Genomic DNA, 15,313 nt, shown 5'->3' on the forward strand with positions numbered 1-15,313 from the left:
ACAGATTATTTTGTGCACCGACTCAATGTGCGGGCCCCCATTGCGGAAGAGTGTTTGGTGGCGCGTGTGGGAAGCCGGCGCTGGTCGGGACGTACCTCGTCAAAGAAAGGGTTGTTCCCCTTCCTGATTCGGGTGCGTTTCGACTGCCCTGCCACCGTCACCTTGACGACCGGCTTGATGTTGTTGCCAGGCAGCTGGCGAGCCTCGATCACCCGAATTCGTACCTTGGTGTGTGGGGTTGTGAGAGAGGGGGGCACGCGTGGCACAAGTTGGGGGGCTCTCTCTCTCTCTTCCTCTCTCTCTCTCCAGGAGTATAAAGCCAGGGCGCGTTCCGTTGTCACATTTTCAACGGGAAGTTGTGTTGGTTTTTCTTGGCTGAGAATCTGCACAAGATGCTTGCCTGTCAAGTTGCGGCTTTCCAGCTTGACGAAAGCGATCTTCCTTCTCGTGCTGTTTAGAAACACCACGCCACCTGCTACACCTGCCGATCTATATATGTGTATATTCGGAGACTGACGACTTCAAAGAAATCAGAATTAAGGACCTACATCAAGAGGTCATGAGAGACCCATGCCACCATAGATTGCCAAAGTTTGCTTTCGCATGATCCTGCCGTTATTTCACAGCGGACATTCAACTTTTGAAATATTTGCTTCTTCCTTGCGGTTGCTGCCCGACTTGAGTTTCTGTTGACTGCTCTCTCTCTTATTCATATTCTTATTCTCTCTCTCTCTGGCGTCCTGCAAGTGGCCCACTTACTGGACGTCTGTCAAAAAAAGATCTTTACAGCTCATCGGATTCCTCCAGTATAAATACATATTCGGATTCTGACTTGTTGCTACCTCCTCCCTCTCTCTGTCTTTCATTACGTCTACGATGCTGATTTGCCCTCGTCTTATATTTCGACCTTCCGAGGTTCTTAGCGCGCCCAGCCATGAAATCCCGAGCATCCACCGCAGATATTTTATAAAACACAAATCGATGTCGACTGCACGGCACCGAGACGGCTTAGTTCAGCAGCGCGGTCACAGAGACGAACACATGCGTCTTTGGAAGAGGTGGGGGTACCCACACTTTACCCCACCACCACCACTTTACCCCACCACCACTTTACCCCACCACCACTTTACCCCACCACCACTTCACCCCACCACCACTTTACCCCACCACCACTTTACCCCACCACCACTTTACCCCACCACCACCACTTTACCCCACAGCCACCACCACTTTACCCCACCACCACTTCACCCCACCAACACTTTACCCCACCACCACCACTTTACCCCACCACCACTTCACCCCACCACCACTTTACCCCACCACCACCACTTTACACCACCATCACTTTACCCCACCACCACTTTACCCCACCACCACCACCACTTTACTCCACCACCACCGCCACCACGCGACCTGCCAATCGTGCGCATGAGGCGGCGGTGAGCAGCAGCAGCAGCGGGGCGTGGGGGGGGGTCATCCAAGTCGCCTCTGTCAGCGGCCGACAACCCCACGCCCAACAACCCCACGGCGGACAACCCCACGGCCGACAACCCCACGCCCAACAACCCCACGGCGGACAACCCCACGGCCGACAACGCCGCGGCCGTCGCGAGTCGCGGCCGTCGATCACCTGGAAGTCCCGCGGCTTCCTGGAGACGGCGCGAGTGGAGGACGACTTCGTGGAGCGGCGTCGCGGGGCGCGAGCGGGCGGCCGCTCCGCTCCGCCGGCTCGCGCAGCCCCCGCCGCCTGCCCTGCAGGGACTCCCGCAGCAGGGCCCTGCTGCTGATGCTCCTCATCACCTGCTCCCTCCTCATCCTCCTCGTCCTCGTCGTCCACGTCGTTCCCTATTTGCACTCCCCCGTCTGCGGCGCACATGCACGGCGGGGCGTCGCATGTCCGACCGGCACAAGTCCTCCACCGGGCAATCAAGCGCCGACAACCGAGGCGCGGTATTTGCGTGTGGTGTGTCATTTACTGCAGATGTGCACGGTTGGCTACGTACGGCGCGAAAGAAGTTCAACATACATCCGCACACTATAGATCTGCACGTATCCGACTCTGTCACGGATCCGCTGATGCCTCATTTCGCAGCGAGTAGGAGCACAGTCAACTTCGACTCGCCTTCCTTTTTAATTCAAAGCTCCAACATCATCATGATCATCTGCTACACGGCTTGACATCTTGAACGCATGCACACACACGGAGTTGTAATTCAATAAGAGGCCAGTCTCACATGAAACATTCTGCCAATGGTTTTTTGGCTATTGAGCAACATGCCGAGAGAGGGGTGAGGTGGTTCAATGGGCAGCGGCCCATGCCTGAACACTAATTCGAGACTGCTGTGAGATTAGTCAGTCACCTAAAATTAACGAAGTTCTCACGTTTAGCACACCGACGATCTCGTTTACTAAAGAGTGTGTAACACATTTCGTTCCAATGTTAGTTCGATCTAGTCCAGCTCCGATGCCGCTTTTATATGATGGTTGAACATTGAATGTTATGGGAGCGGTGGCGTAGCAGTTAAGCACCACGCTGCGCTATGAACCTGGCGATTTGAGTTGGATTCCCGCTCACGGCCAACACCAGTGACGATTATCTAAACCGGTTCTGGGCCTCCCCTAGGTCGACTCAGCCTCAAATTAATACCTAGTGCGGTGTGTAAACATCGCCACTGGGGAGACAAAGGCGGTCGGGCGTGGTGCTGGCCACCCACCCACTCGCGTACCGTTCCAGTCTTCACAGGTGCTCGCTAACAGCACTTGCCCCAACAGTCTGTGTAGGCTACACGGGGGGGGGGGTCTTTGTCTTGTTGTGGAGTGCCATCTAGTGGCCAGAAAAGATTGAGACATTTCACAAGGAGCTTCTGTTGAGATTTGTGACCAATTCCGTTGTTGCGTGTTCCTTGTGTGTGGGCGCAAACGGGAGCGCTCAGTGACACAATCCAAACTCAGCGTTTTTATAAGTCGTTTATGATTACTGATTTAGAATGTTAAAGTCATTTAACAGAATCATTTAATTACTTATTGCGTTCTTAAAATTAAAATACGCTAGGTTTATTTTCAATTTGAAACCACATCCCTACTTGGCTTTTTGTGCATCCACACAAACCACGGCAGCAGATGCGGATACTTGTTGATGATGCACGATTGTAAAATTAGAAACTGTGGTCACCCAGAACAGAGCCATGGGGCATCTAGCAACGACTTAATGCCCGATTCACAACATACGAAGGAGGTGGCATCATCCCAGCAATGCACCGTTCCTGCCCCAATCATCTGGATCACTAACCGCCTCAATGTGAAATCACAGTTCTTGCTCTTCATCAACATCAGCCATGGGAAGAGGAAGAGGAAGCCAGATCGATATGCATTGGCTCCTCTTTTCAAACATTGACCCAGTTTTATGATACAATCAGTGAATATTCTTACTCGAATTTTTCTTACAATTAAGTAATTATTGTAATTAAGTGGTACATCCCTAATTATAGTTAATTTTATTAGAAGCTAATAGCAGAGTAATTGTAAGAAATTAATGATATCAGTCGTTGGTAATTTATCTAAATAATGGCATTTATTTATCAACAGAAGCCTCATTAAGTGTCCAAATTAATTTTTTCAGAAGCTTCTTGAGGGAATTGGTCAGTTATACTTTTGCATGTGGAATGAAAAGTTAAGTGCTGATTGAAAAGCCATCCGAGGGAATGACACTGACAACATGCACATGACTCAGGTTGCCTTTGTCATAACTCTACTTGCTGTACTGTCCATTACAGTTACACTGCAGATAGGCGTTTGCTTAGAACGATTCCATCTACTGCACGAGCCTCCAACCTCATACTCGAGGCTCCGGATGACAAACATATCCACACCACAACGTCCGTTGATGTCGAAGTCGGTCACCAAAGGCCTCAAGCCATCGGCGAGGAGCTCTACTGCTCAGAACTTGACCCACACATTGACACGTGTGAATAATGTCCTCGTAAACGGGACAATCTTGTTGGGTGGTGGAGGGTCAGTGACAAGGATTTGGGCGTAAAACCACGATGTGGCCAAACTCAAACACAAATACAGATCATCCGCACCACACTCTGCAATTATTGTGATAGGTGCGTATTATTCTCGTATTTATGTTTTTCCCCCAAATTCTAGCAGTATGCGACAAAATGTTCATTTGGAAATGTCACATAGTAGGGAGCTATCCTGTGTGTTGGAGAATGGACCATGGGAGTAGATATCACAGAACTACTTCCGATATCTCATCAAGTGACCATGTTTTTCCTGACACGAGAGGGTCCACTTTCCAACACGCTCTGCTCCAGCGACTCTTCATCACGCAGCAGTGGCGCTGATACATTTTAAATCAGCCGAATTAGAATTTCATCAAATTTAACGTGCAAAACAATAACAATTCAGTTTGATTTTTTGTTATGTGTGTACGGTCAGAGGTAACTGAGCTGATACAGTCAACTGACTGCGCTTGAGACATCGGTTTAAATGAAAGTGTTCATAATCAACGTTTTTGGGTTAGATCACGTTATTTATAAATGTGTCGTAACCCTCCACCACCCGACACGGCCAATCAGCAAAAAAGTGTCACGTTGACAAAAGACAAATAGTTCACTGCTTTAGCCCACCGGTGTGTTGAAGCGTGAAACCACAACATTTACAATTTTTGAGTACTCAAATGTAAATGTTGTGGTTCAGGCTTCCACAAAACGTGACACTTTTTTGCTGATTGGCCATGTCGGGTGGTGGAGGGTTACGACACATTTATAAATAACGCGATCTAACCCAAAAACGTTGATTATAAATAATATTGGTCGCAAAAGCCTACGTGTTAAACTTAAATGAAAGTGGCTGCTTGGATTTGATCTCTGTCTGTGCAAGCTCAGCACCCTGCAGGTGGAGGCGACATTGCCAGCTTTGTGATAGCTCAGCAAAAAAACTGAGTCTCTAATTCAATGGAATTTTTGCTGACTGAAAGGAGATCGTGACACTTGGTGTATCGAATGGCAATGTACCTGCCTGCACAAGGAAAACACTCAGAAATATGCCCTTTGTGAGGTCTCGATCCTGAAAGGTGCTATATGAATGTAATATAGTTTTAGCATCCAAATATAGTACCTGTCCATCTCATTTAGATAAGCGCTGTTAGGGAACGCATGTTACGGCTGACAAGGCACACAGCTGCATTATTCGCTGTTATCCTCTCCCCAGTGCTGACTTTGCACAGTGCAATGGGTACTCATTTTAGGCTGAGTCAGTCTAGAAGAGGCCCAGTTCAGCTTCAGAGATAAACACAGTTCACGGGGTGGTTGGCGCAGTGCGGTAGCCACTACATCACCTCTCTACACGGAATGAAAATCAGTCTCCTTGGTGTGTACGTGATTATGCAGCCTCGTTTAACTCTTCACCTGCCGAAAAGATGCTATCATAGGACATTTTAATGGAGACAATGCCGATTTTTTTTATAGCTTATTATACAATTACGAGGAAACGAGAATGCGTTTCTTAGGCATTTGTTATCGAGTCACATCAGTAGCTCTCATTGTTTTTTTTGTTTCATCAAACCAGTTACGAGGAAGAGGCAATGACGCTGCAGGTCCTGCTTGGTGTCGCTGTTGTTACAGTGCGTTACCCACACGCTGATGGACACAATTTTGTGATGGGTCGCCTCAGCCCTTCGTTTCGTTGGGGTTGACACTATTATGGACACTTGGTGTCAGGTCAACAATGATTTCTTACGAAGAGACTGGCCTAAACGTTGCCACGTGCCATTTCTACCCTTGCCCCGTGCTCGTTTGAGTAGGGAGACAGTTGTATTTTTATTTTTATGAATTAAAATGTTTTTGCAAATGGAGGTAATTTTCAATTATGGTAGTTGGGACATGCAGCAGGCACCCAGTGTCCTATATTTATGAATGACTCCAGGGGACATCATTATCCACTCTGGGTCACGTTCCTCTGGTGAAGCCACCCCCAGGAATGACTGGACAGTACCACGACGTAAATCACTAACCCCGAACAGACTGGCTCAGTTGCAAGCACCAAACTACGAGGCTAACCAGCCACTGTGTGTCTGCAATCGTCTCACGTTACACACATACCTCATATACTTTGTATATGCTGTAAGCAAAACAATATATGTGTTGTTTGTGTGTGCATGCGCGCACGCTGTGTAAGTGAACAGGGAATGCTTTGTGTTGCAGGCAACTTGAGCAAACAGTGTTGTTTCTGTGCAGTTGTCGACACAAACATGGCTCTATAGCGACAGCTATAGATCAAGTTTACTGCCCTTGCCGAGACGGGAGGGAAGGATTGAGATTGTCACCCGGGGCAATTGCCTGGTGTGTTCACCCCCTTAAGCCAAACCTGTGTGCACAGCACGCTGACCAGGTAGGTGACTGCGTGAGCCGCTACTCACCTGGCCCAGAGCTTCTCATGGCTGAAGGTCGAACGGTGGGCGCCGGAGTGGAGCCGGGCGGGGGTAAATAGCAAACCTGCAGATTCACTGTGGCCTGTTGATGTGCAAAGACAAAAGATCCTCCGTGTAGCCATAACAGACTGTTGAGGCAAGTGCTGTTAGCGAGTAGCATCTATGAAGGCCAGAATGGCACACGAGGGGGTGGGTGGCCAGCACCACACCCGGCCGCCTTTGTTTCCCGAGTGGTGATGTTTAGACACAACACCAGGTACTCATGAGGCCCATGATCCATTCAGATGATTGTCACTGGCGTTGGCCGTGAGCGGGGAATCGAACTCGGGGAGCCGGGTTCGTGGTGCAGAACACTAACCGCTACACTACCGCTCCCCCACTGTTGATGTGCCCAAACATAAACACACACAAGACTCAGCAGTGTGTACAAAGGCTCCCCATTTAGGTAGGACACACTGTCGGTGCAGATGCAGTGAACAGGCACCTATTCAGGCCTCACTGCACAACATTAACGGGTTGTGTGGCACCGTGACCTGCCCGCCTCTGCCTCTTCGGCGTTTACTCTTTTTTTACTGCAAAACCAGTTATTTTATTTAGGAATAATCAGCATAAAGGAGGTCTCTTTACCACAGTGATCATTGAAGCAGCAAGGAACTGAGTACACGGAATTTACTATCAGCAAGTAGCAAGGCAATGGCTCCTTCTAAAACAACACATGTTTGGTTACATATTGTTCATGGATAGCTTTTGCCTCATATTAAGGTACTGTGTTAAAGTTTCTTTAACAGACCATCTCCAGCCAATTGGAGTCAAAATATATGAAAGTTTGTCTTGAACACATTTTTATACTAAATATGTATCAAGAAAGACAATTAATCTTAAACATCCCCTTTTAGTCGTTAAGCAAGTACTTTTACAACCTTGGGTATATTTAGCTGAATAATTCGATGTTTTATCGACAGGCCAGCCCTTAGGGGTGGGTGATCAGGGCGGCTGCTCAGGACACAAGGCTGTAAGAGGTGGTGCTGCTGGTATTTCCAAGGGTAATGAAATGTTTATTTATCCAGAATGCTATGCATGCCGGGCCTGCTTATATGTTGCCGATATTGAGTGGAAATCTGGATAGGGGAGATGGTGAATAACTGAAGCAATGCGTTGCTAGGTGGGTGATTACCCCATTGTTTTGCTTCTTCATGTCCAGCAAGGGCAGTTCATGAGTTGCACAAAAGTTGGGTGCAAACAGGAGGTCCTTTAGGGGCAGCGTGGCATCGCCGAGAAACCTAATCACGCAGGAATACACGCAACAATCACATCCATTTTAATTGCCATGCGCATATCACTCAAACATGTATAACACACGGACACACACTTATCTGTCCATAACTAAATTACCAACCGTACATGACGACATACACGTACCTACATTTGCACACCAAGAACTACGGACTCTATTGTGAGCCATTGAGGGGCCTGAGGTATTGCGTTGAGGTGGTGTGGTCACATTTATGGATGCGGGTGAGGAGTCTAGCGGCACAATTTTTGCATCATCTGGACTTTGGACATGACGGATTTCGGGAGATCGAAGATGAGATGTGATGAAGGCATGGGTGATGGTCTCAAAGCAAGACCTTTCAGCCGGACCAGAAGTGATGTGGGTGAGCACCTGTTTGAACCAATCTTCTCATGGTCCTTGATGACAATATGAATCTCAGATGCAGGGTCCAAGGTGGCGCCCTTGAGGTCCCATTCAAAGGTCTGTTGAGAAAGCGAAGTAATGGAAGGGGAATAGCTCTTAAGTTGTGAGTCCCCTGGAATGATATTATTCACAAGAAGGTTACGAGCAGTGTCGGATTTTTTTTCCTTCAGTGTTTCAAAGTTGAAAGTGAATGTAAAATTCAGCAGATCAAACTTTGTAAACAAGGCCGAAGTTACCGCGTATTTGGTTTTCATGTATTTGCATTACGTGCGTATGAATATGCTGCACAGCGTTCCACACTTAATGACGTTGTGGCAATTTTGCATTTGATTTTGTTGCATCTGTTTTGTAAGATACTCGCTTGTGCACGATTCTGTAACGTCATCCCAGCACGGTGCTGCGTGTCAATGAACCACGCTCACTCAACCGCCGTGATGCACTCAGCCCCAAAACAAACACAACGCCGGTGATTCATCCAAAATACAAAAAACGTGGCCTATTGAAGCAATAAAAACATGAAGGAATTGCAGAAAAGCAAAGTGAACATAACGTAATGTATAGAAAGTGCAAAATGACTAAAGCACAGATGTCTTTATTATTGCATCTCTGCAAACGTTGCACGTGAGACTCGAGCGATTGCGAGTTAGTTGGCCGTGATACTTCTACACCACAGCACCATGAGTCGACAGAGTGGGTGCATCTGCATTTCTAATCTTGACGCTGGTTTGAACAATTGTGCGTGTTTAAATAGCCACATTTCACTTCGTGTTTATGCTTTTGTTAAGCCGAGACACATTTTAACAGCGTTGCAAGTGCCAAAAACTACCGTTCAAAAAAGTTTCACCGCTTAACTTGACCTTTTGAGAACAATTTTTGCCCAAAGTTTACTCGCCTCATTCCACACTGGGTTGAGGTCATTGGAGATGACGCGAGTCTTGCGCTTAACACCTGAAATTCAAACGTAGCAACAATCATGACAACAACAACAATCATGACAACAACAATAACAACAGGCGTCGTTCACTCCTGCGCTGCAGAGATGTCACCAACACGGGTTATGTCTGTGGCAGGGTTTGCTGCAATGTGTGGTGATGAGAAGTTGTAAAGGCTCATTGCTGGCAGGAGGTCACGGCACAGACCCAGGCGTTGTGGGTCCACTGATTGAGATGATTGGAGGATGGACTGCCACGGGGAGAGAAACACGCGAACTCCAAACATACAACAGTGCATCGGGGTGGAACCCACGACTCCCTGCATGCCAGGCGAGGGAGATAACATCCCCACCTCGCAGCCGAATGGGTGAGGAGGCTTGGCGAATTACTGAACGCGAATAACGTTGAATCATTCAGCTCCATGCCTACTCATGTCTCGGTATAACGGTGCCACAAATAACCACAGATCGGTCGTGTTTGCACCAAACGTGTTACTTCACCCTGGTGGTGAAAGCAATTCAGCTGGATAGGCAGGCATGGCAGCTGTCCACGAGTGGGTGGACAAAGCCATCCAGTGGCGAACAGCAAACGCATTCCTTCACTGGTGAGTCAAGGGGCAGCTGTATCGTCACCTGTCCTGGCACCTGTTCCAAAATGTCGATTTCAAACAGGCAATGGATAATGGAGCTTCAAGAAATGTCACGTTTCGCATTTTTTAAGCGGTCAAATCCTTCCTTTGTAACTTAGCACACCCAGTATCCTCGTTGATGGGCAAGTGTGAAGTGCATGTTTTAATTTCTGCAGCTGCCCAACATTTCCCACGGGCAATTACCAAAGCAAAACTACTGCGCCTGCCGTAAAATACATGGATGTGTGTTGAACTTATTTCGCACCGTGCACAGCCAACCGTGCTAATCGGAGGTGCGGATGTCAAACACTTGCGAGTCGCTTTCTCCAGAGTGAGTTAATTGGTATCAATATCCGGGCTGGAATTGGGAAGAAGTGGCTAAGTGGATGGGCGGACTACTGCCCCCCCCCCCCCCACTAGATCTGGACCGTACCAACTGAGGCGAAATGCAAGGCGGGGGGGGGGGGTTGGCACGGCAATTACCTACGATAATCACCCAGAAATGTCTGTCCGTCCCGCGCGTGACGTCACTCCACATGAGGCCCACCCCCCCGCGTGACGTCACTCCACATGAGGCCCACCCCCCCCCCCTCATTAATATTCTTGAGTGGTGGATTTTTACACTAACGCAGAGGAAGGTCGTGCTGAATTAAGTAATTTATTACGCAAAGTCGCTTCAAATACGACGTTTCTTTACAGAAAGTGACGGTAAAAAATTAATCTACGCAGCACAGTGCTACATCCGTGCGTGACGTCACTGCAAAAGAGCGCCCCCCCCCCCTTCATTAATATTCATTCCCGCGTACAAATTTACACTTACACACAACAAGTTCGCGCACTCCACATATCGCACCCCTCCCCTCATTAATAATCATGAGCAGGTGACGTCACTCCACATGCCGCACCCCTCCCCAATAAACATTAGCGGATGACGTCACTCTACATGGGGCAACCCCCCCCCCCCCCTCATGAGCTGAACAATTTTTCTATTGAATATTTCAGATTTACTGCAATATCTAATTGACTTATAAATGAACACTTATAATATGAGGTTTTACCCTTTCTGGCAATAAAACAGGTGTTAAGATGTTCCTTTTGTAAGGAATCACGTCTGCATGTGGCGAATGCAGACGTTGATTCCATGCAAAAGGTTTCTGTTTGGTGCTTGAACATCTCAACACCTATTTTATTGCCAGAAAGGGTGAACCCTATTCTTATACTGTGATACTGGCAAGAAAGGTCCCAAATGAACACCTGTTTCACTGTTTCAGCACATTAATTGTTGTTGCTTGCTGTGTTTAGTTTATTGTCCTTCCCCCGCACCTCCGATTGGCTACGTGTGGTGCGAAAGAAGTTCAACATACTCACACGTGTGTATATTCACAGACCCTTTTACACAATCGCCTGTATGCTTCCTCCCACGTACTATTTGGGAGATCCAGAGCATGACAGAAAGAGGCTTAGGAATGGTATCTATAGACTCCCCGCCTCTACAATGTGTCCCTGGTCCGGAACTTACGGAACGACCCAGTGGGTTAAAATTGTCACTCCCACCACGGCGTGCTGGATCCTCTGGCCCATCATATCCACCCCCTTCAATCACATTTCCACTGCAATAGCAATCCTGCATCTCAGTGGATCTCCGTCTGTTCAAAAAGAGGTTGGACAAAAATGTATCCAATGGTCTGATTTGATTGATGACCGAAAATTTGTAAGGGATCAAACACTCTGGGGGGAGGGAGGGGGTCCCTTTGGAGCCATATAATTTACCTTAGCTCAGCAGGGAAACGCTGTGTATTTTGGTGACGGACAGTCCTGCGACATTGGCGTCTAAAAACAGCACCGTAGCCCAGCTCCAGATAGGACCAGAATAGCCCCCGGGCTCAGCTGCAGTCACCCACTGAACGTGTGAGCAATGCGTGACACCAGAGCCCCACCACCATGTTTATATTTTAAAAGCAAACGATCAGCAAACTTGGGATATTGCACGCAAATAAATATCGGATGGTCTTGTTCCCTTTAGCAACTCATTTTGTAAGTCATGTTGAGTTTGGATTTGGATTGTGGTGGTTTGCCACGCGCATAAAAGATTAATGTTTGTTGTACACTGATGAGTCAGAGAGCTGGCCCTTAACACAGAAACTGTAAATACATATTCTGGCCCTTCAGTATTGGCACGTGGCAAAATGCTGAGAACTTTCACAATTCTTTACGGGCTGGCCCCTGCCTATCTTTTCCCTCTGATTTCAGCCTACTCCTCTCCCCGGGTTCCCCGCTCATCGTCTCTAGGTTTGCTCTCCACCCAAAAAGTAAAACTAAAAACCACTGTGGGACGAGCTTTCTCATGCTCAGCCTCCGACAGCATGGATTACCCTCCCGCTCCACATCCGATACATCGACTCCATCACATTATTCAAATTCGAACTAAAGGTCTTTTTATCTTGACTTAAAGCTTTCGTGACTGCAGGAATTCATATTCATTGGGTTTTTCGGTAAAGCCACGTACATAGAAAAAAATATCAAAATATCGCGATCGAAACATCGTGGCTTTACCGAAAAAAACCCAATGAATATAAAGGTCTTTTTATGCATCCAGAGATGTTGTTATAAATAGGAAATCACATTTTGGACATTTGACCGATTGGTCTTTTTGGCACTCGATCGTCCTTCCTGTGAAGGTTTCCTGTCTTGGTTGAGAAGTTGGGATTGTGGTCTGGGATGTTGAGACTTCATGGACTAATTTCTCTGATGTTAATTTCTCTGCTGTGATCACTTTTTGTTGTTGCGTGTGCCATTTTTTGGTGCAATTTATTGTTTGTTCATTTTAAAATTTGAGGGCTTTCATTCGCTTTGTATTTGCTATATATATGATTTGTCCCTTATATGTAATTAATGTACAACATTGTGGGATGCAATTAGCAATAATTACGCGATATAAAATCATTATTGGTACTAGAGGCTAAGCAAATAAGCTATAGAACGCAGCTGAAGAGAATTATTATAGGCATTATTAAAAATAGGTTGTGATGGGTAGGGCACATGTGCAAGGGCAGGTTACCAAAACAGACATTGGAGTTGCACCCAGAGTTTGGCAACTAATGGGAAGATCCAAAGCCAGATGATGCTAGACCAGAGCTTAGAGGATGGGTGTCAACTGAGATAAGCAGAAGATATGAACCCATAGTGCAAAACAAGACCATCAAGAATAAAGTGTGGGATATAGCAGAAGGAAGGAAGCGATGGTGATGCATAGTCACATCAACAGCGTTGGCCATAATTCATTGAGGGCTCTTTCCAATACTGTAGAACAAAAATGCATGCCCTAGGTGATCGGCACACCTTCCCATCATCCTTCTGCTACACTCCTCTTACTTCATCAAACTTTGTGCAGATCAAATAAAGCCACCTGGAATTATTGGCAAATTGTTTCCAAATTCTGGTAGTGGAACATTGTTCATATTGTCTGAACCCTCGTGGATAAGAGCAGAGACCTGGAACATGTCAGCTTTTACACAATATTGTAGGCAATATACGACTTACATTTTAAGCCTAAGACAGTGTTAGTATTAACTTTGCTAAATAATTCACGAATCTATGTTTACTTATTACTCAAAGTTTCAGAAGCATTGTAACATACTGCTCCAACTGAAATGTCAAAGTCAAGTAATAAGAGTACTTGATGATGTGTATGGTAGGTTCCCCGCAGATGGCATTTTTGGGGTGGTTTGAATCTTAGGAATAACCGATAGCACTGTCTCTGAAGCATAATCTGCGTGCGTTGGCGTTTGGCGTCCTTCATTAACCCCCCATTGCTGAGAAATTCAATTCTCTCTTTCGTTAGATTTATTTTAAAATACGGGGGTCGGACCAATATCGCGGATCCTGTTATCTAAAGGGGTTATTCGCAAGGGTTACCTGCAATTGTAGTCCTCTTACCCGGTACATAAAAACAAATCGTGGATAGTGTATGAGGAAGCAGTTTCACTTTGCATTATGGGTAATGACACTGGACTACTGACACCTGCCTCTTGGGAATGTGATTAAAGAGCAGAGCTGTGATAGCTGGAATGATTTATTTCACAACACATGATATGGATAAAGATAACGTTTTTCAAAGATGTTCTATGCAAACTCTTCAATTGACATAGTTCTGATATTTAACGCATTGTGTAAATTATATGCAAAGCCACTGATTGAAAACAGAGCACGCAAACAACCAATCATTTGAGGGCAAGTCCTTCCACAGTCTACCTGCAAAACACAATGTAGTACGTCTCACATGCAGACACTGTACAATTACAAGTTGCACTACGTTGTGACACTCAATGTAATGAAATGTATTTGTGCATTATTGTTGTTTGTTTGACGCTGAGCTGGCCGAGAAGAGGAGTTACTGGAATATAATTTTCTGCGAATATGGATGGTCAGGAATCAAACCCATGTTACATCACTTGCAGTGCAGGACAGTAACCATAATCCCCACTTAGACGAATGTCCCTTGCAGTTGATGATCTCACGCTCAGGTCAGCATAACACTCGAGAAATATGACTTGAACAGCTCCCAGTTATTTCTGCAGAAATTACCAAACAGCTGATTCTTCTGATTCTGGATGTTAAATACCCCATCACAGGAGAACGTCACTTGTTACAGTACGTTATTGTGGGCCTGCACCATAGTCCACATTCTAAATTAGCAAAATTACAAACACATCTTGTTTTCTAAATTACATTACAGCTCAGACTTAGCCACAAATTGCCAAGTGCTGATACACCGTAACCCCTGATTCGTTTAAACTGGGCTAACATCAGGAATCTCTAGGCCAGCTTCAGATACCACTCTCTGCTGGCCAGGAGTTGAACTCAGGCGACCAGGATCACAGTGCAGTCCGCTCACCAATGCGACATCGGGTACACGTACACCCAGTTCACCTCGCTGGGGCGACTCTTCTCCAACCACTCAATGTCGCTCCTCCACTCCACCCGAGTGAAATGACACGAACAAATCGTAACCCTTACCTTGGAAGACCACACTGGCTACGGGGTCGCTCTGCCGGCCAGACCATTCCACGTTGGGCAGGTTGGCGGCCGAGCGGATAGCAAGTCGGAGCATGGCAGCTGGAAGCAGGGCAGGTCGCCGTCTCTCACCGGCCGGGTGCGCCTCCCCAAAGAGGCGAGATAACAATCCACTCTGTGCCCGCGTTTGTGCTTGCCGGCGTCTCCCTGTGCATGCTTGTGTGTAGCACTGACTACACACTTGCAGCTGACTGTGGGCAGGAGATGCGGCCGCGTGGGAGTGCTGCGTGTTGGTGGCGGGGGGGGATGAGCCGATAGCTGTCTGGCTGGTCTCCAAACTGGGTTCGGACGGGGACGGTGGGCTGGGCTAGGATGGAGTTTGCGAGGTTCAGGAGGTTTATCGATAAGACGCTTCGTTGAGACGAAACCAATAATATAGCAGGCATAAATAAAATATGCATTTTGTATCCACTGCTGGATGATTGTCACCATTCGGGATGGTCTTGGGATGCCACAATCTCTGTGGTTTTTGCGAGGAGCTAATCTCATCGCTCCATCTCTGGTATTGATCGTGCTCATCCTCTTGGGTTTATTGAAATACTTCG

At 46.9% G+C, this 15,313-nt stretch overlaps 1 protein-coding gene across 1 annotated transcript in view; it reads right to left on the reverse strand.

The window, feature by feature from the left end:
- Nucleotides 1–14,973, reverse strand: part of LOC133343259 (dysferlin-like) — a 173,064-nt gene extending 158,091 nt beyond the window's left edge. Inside the window, 7 exon segments of the mRNA XM_061552707.1 lie at nucleotides 96–224; nucleotides 1,634–1,866; nucleotides 6,428–6,521; nucleotides 7,614–7,719; nucleotides 8,103–8,194; nucleotides 9,028–9,083; nucleotides 14,712–14,973. Coding sequence (XP_061408691.1) covers nucleotides 96–224; nucleotides 1,634–1,866; nucleotides 6,428–6,521; nucleotides 7,614–7,719; nucleotides 8,103–8,194; nucleotides 9,028–9,083; nucleotides 14,712–14,805 — 804 coding nt within the window. The 5' untranslated portion in view covers nucleotides 14,806–14,973.
- Between the last annotated feature and the right edge of the window lie 340 nt (nucleotides 14,974–15,313).

The sequence above is a fragment of the Lethenteron reissneri genome, chromosome 17 (genome assembly GCF_015708825.2).
Source record: "Lethenteron reissneri isolate LAM-NWPU_2019-01 chromosome 17, ASM1570882v1, whole genome shotgun sequence".
In the NCBI taxonomy this organism is placed as follows: Eukaryota; Metazoa; Chordata; class Hyperoartia; order Petromyzontiformes; family Petromyzontidae; genus Lethenteron; species Lethenteron reissneri.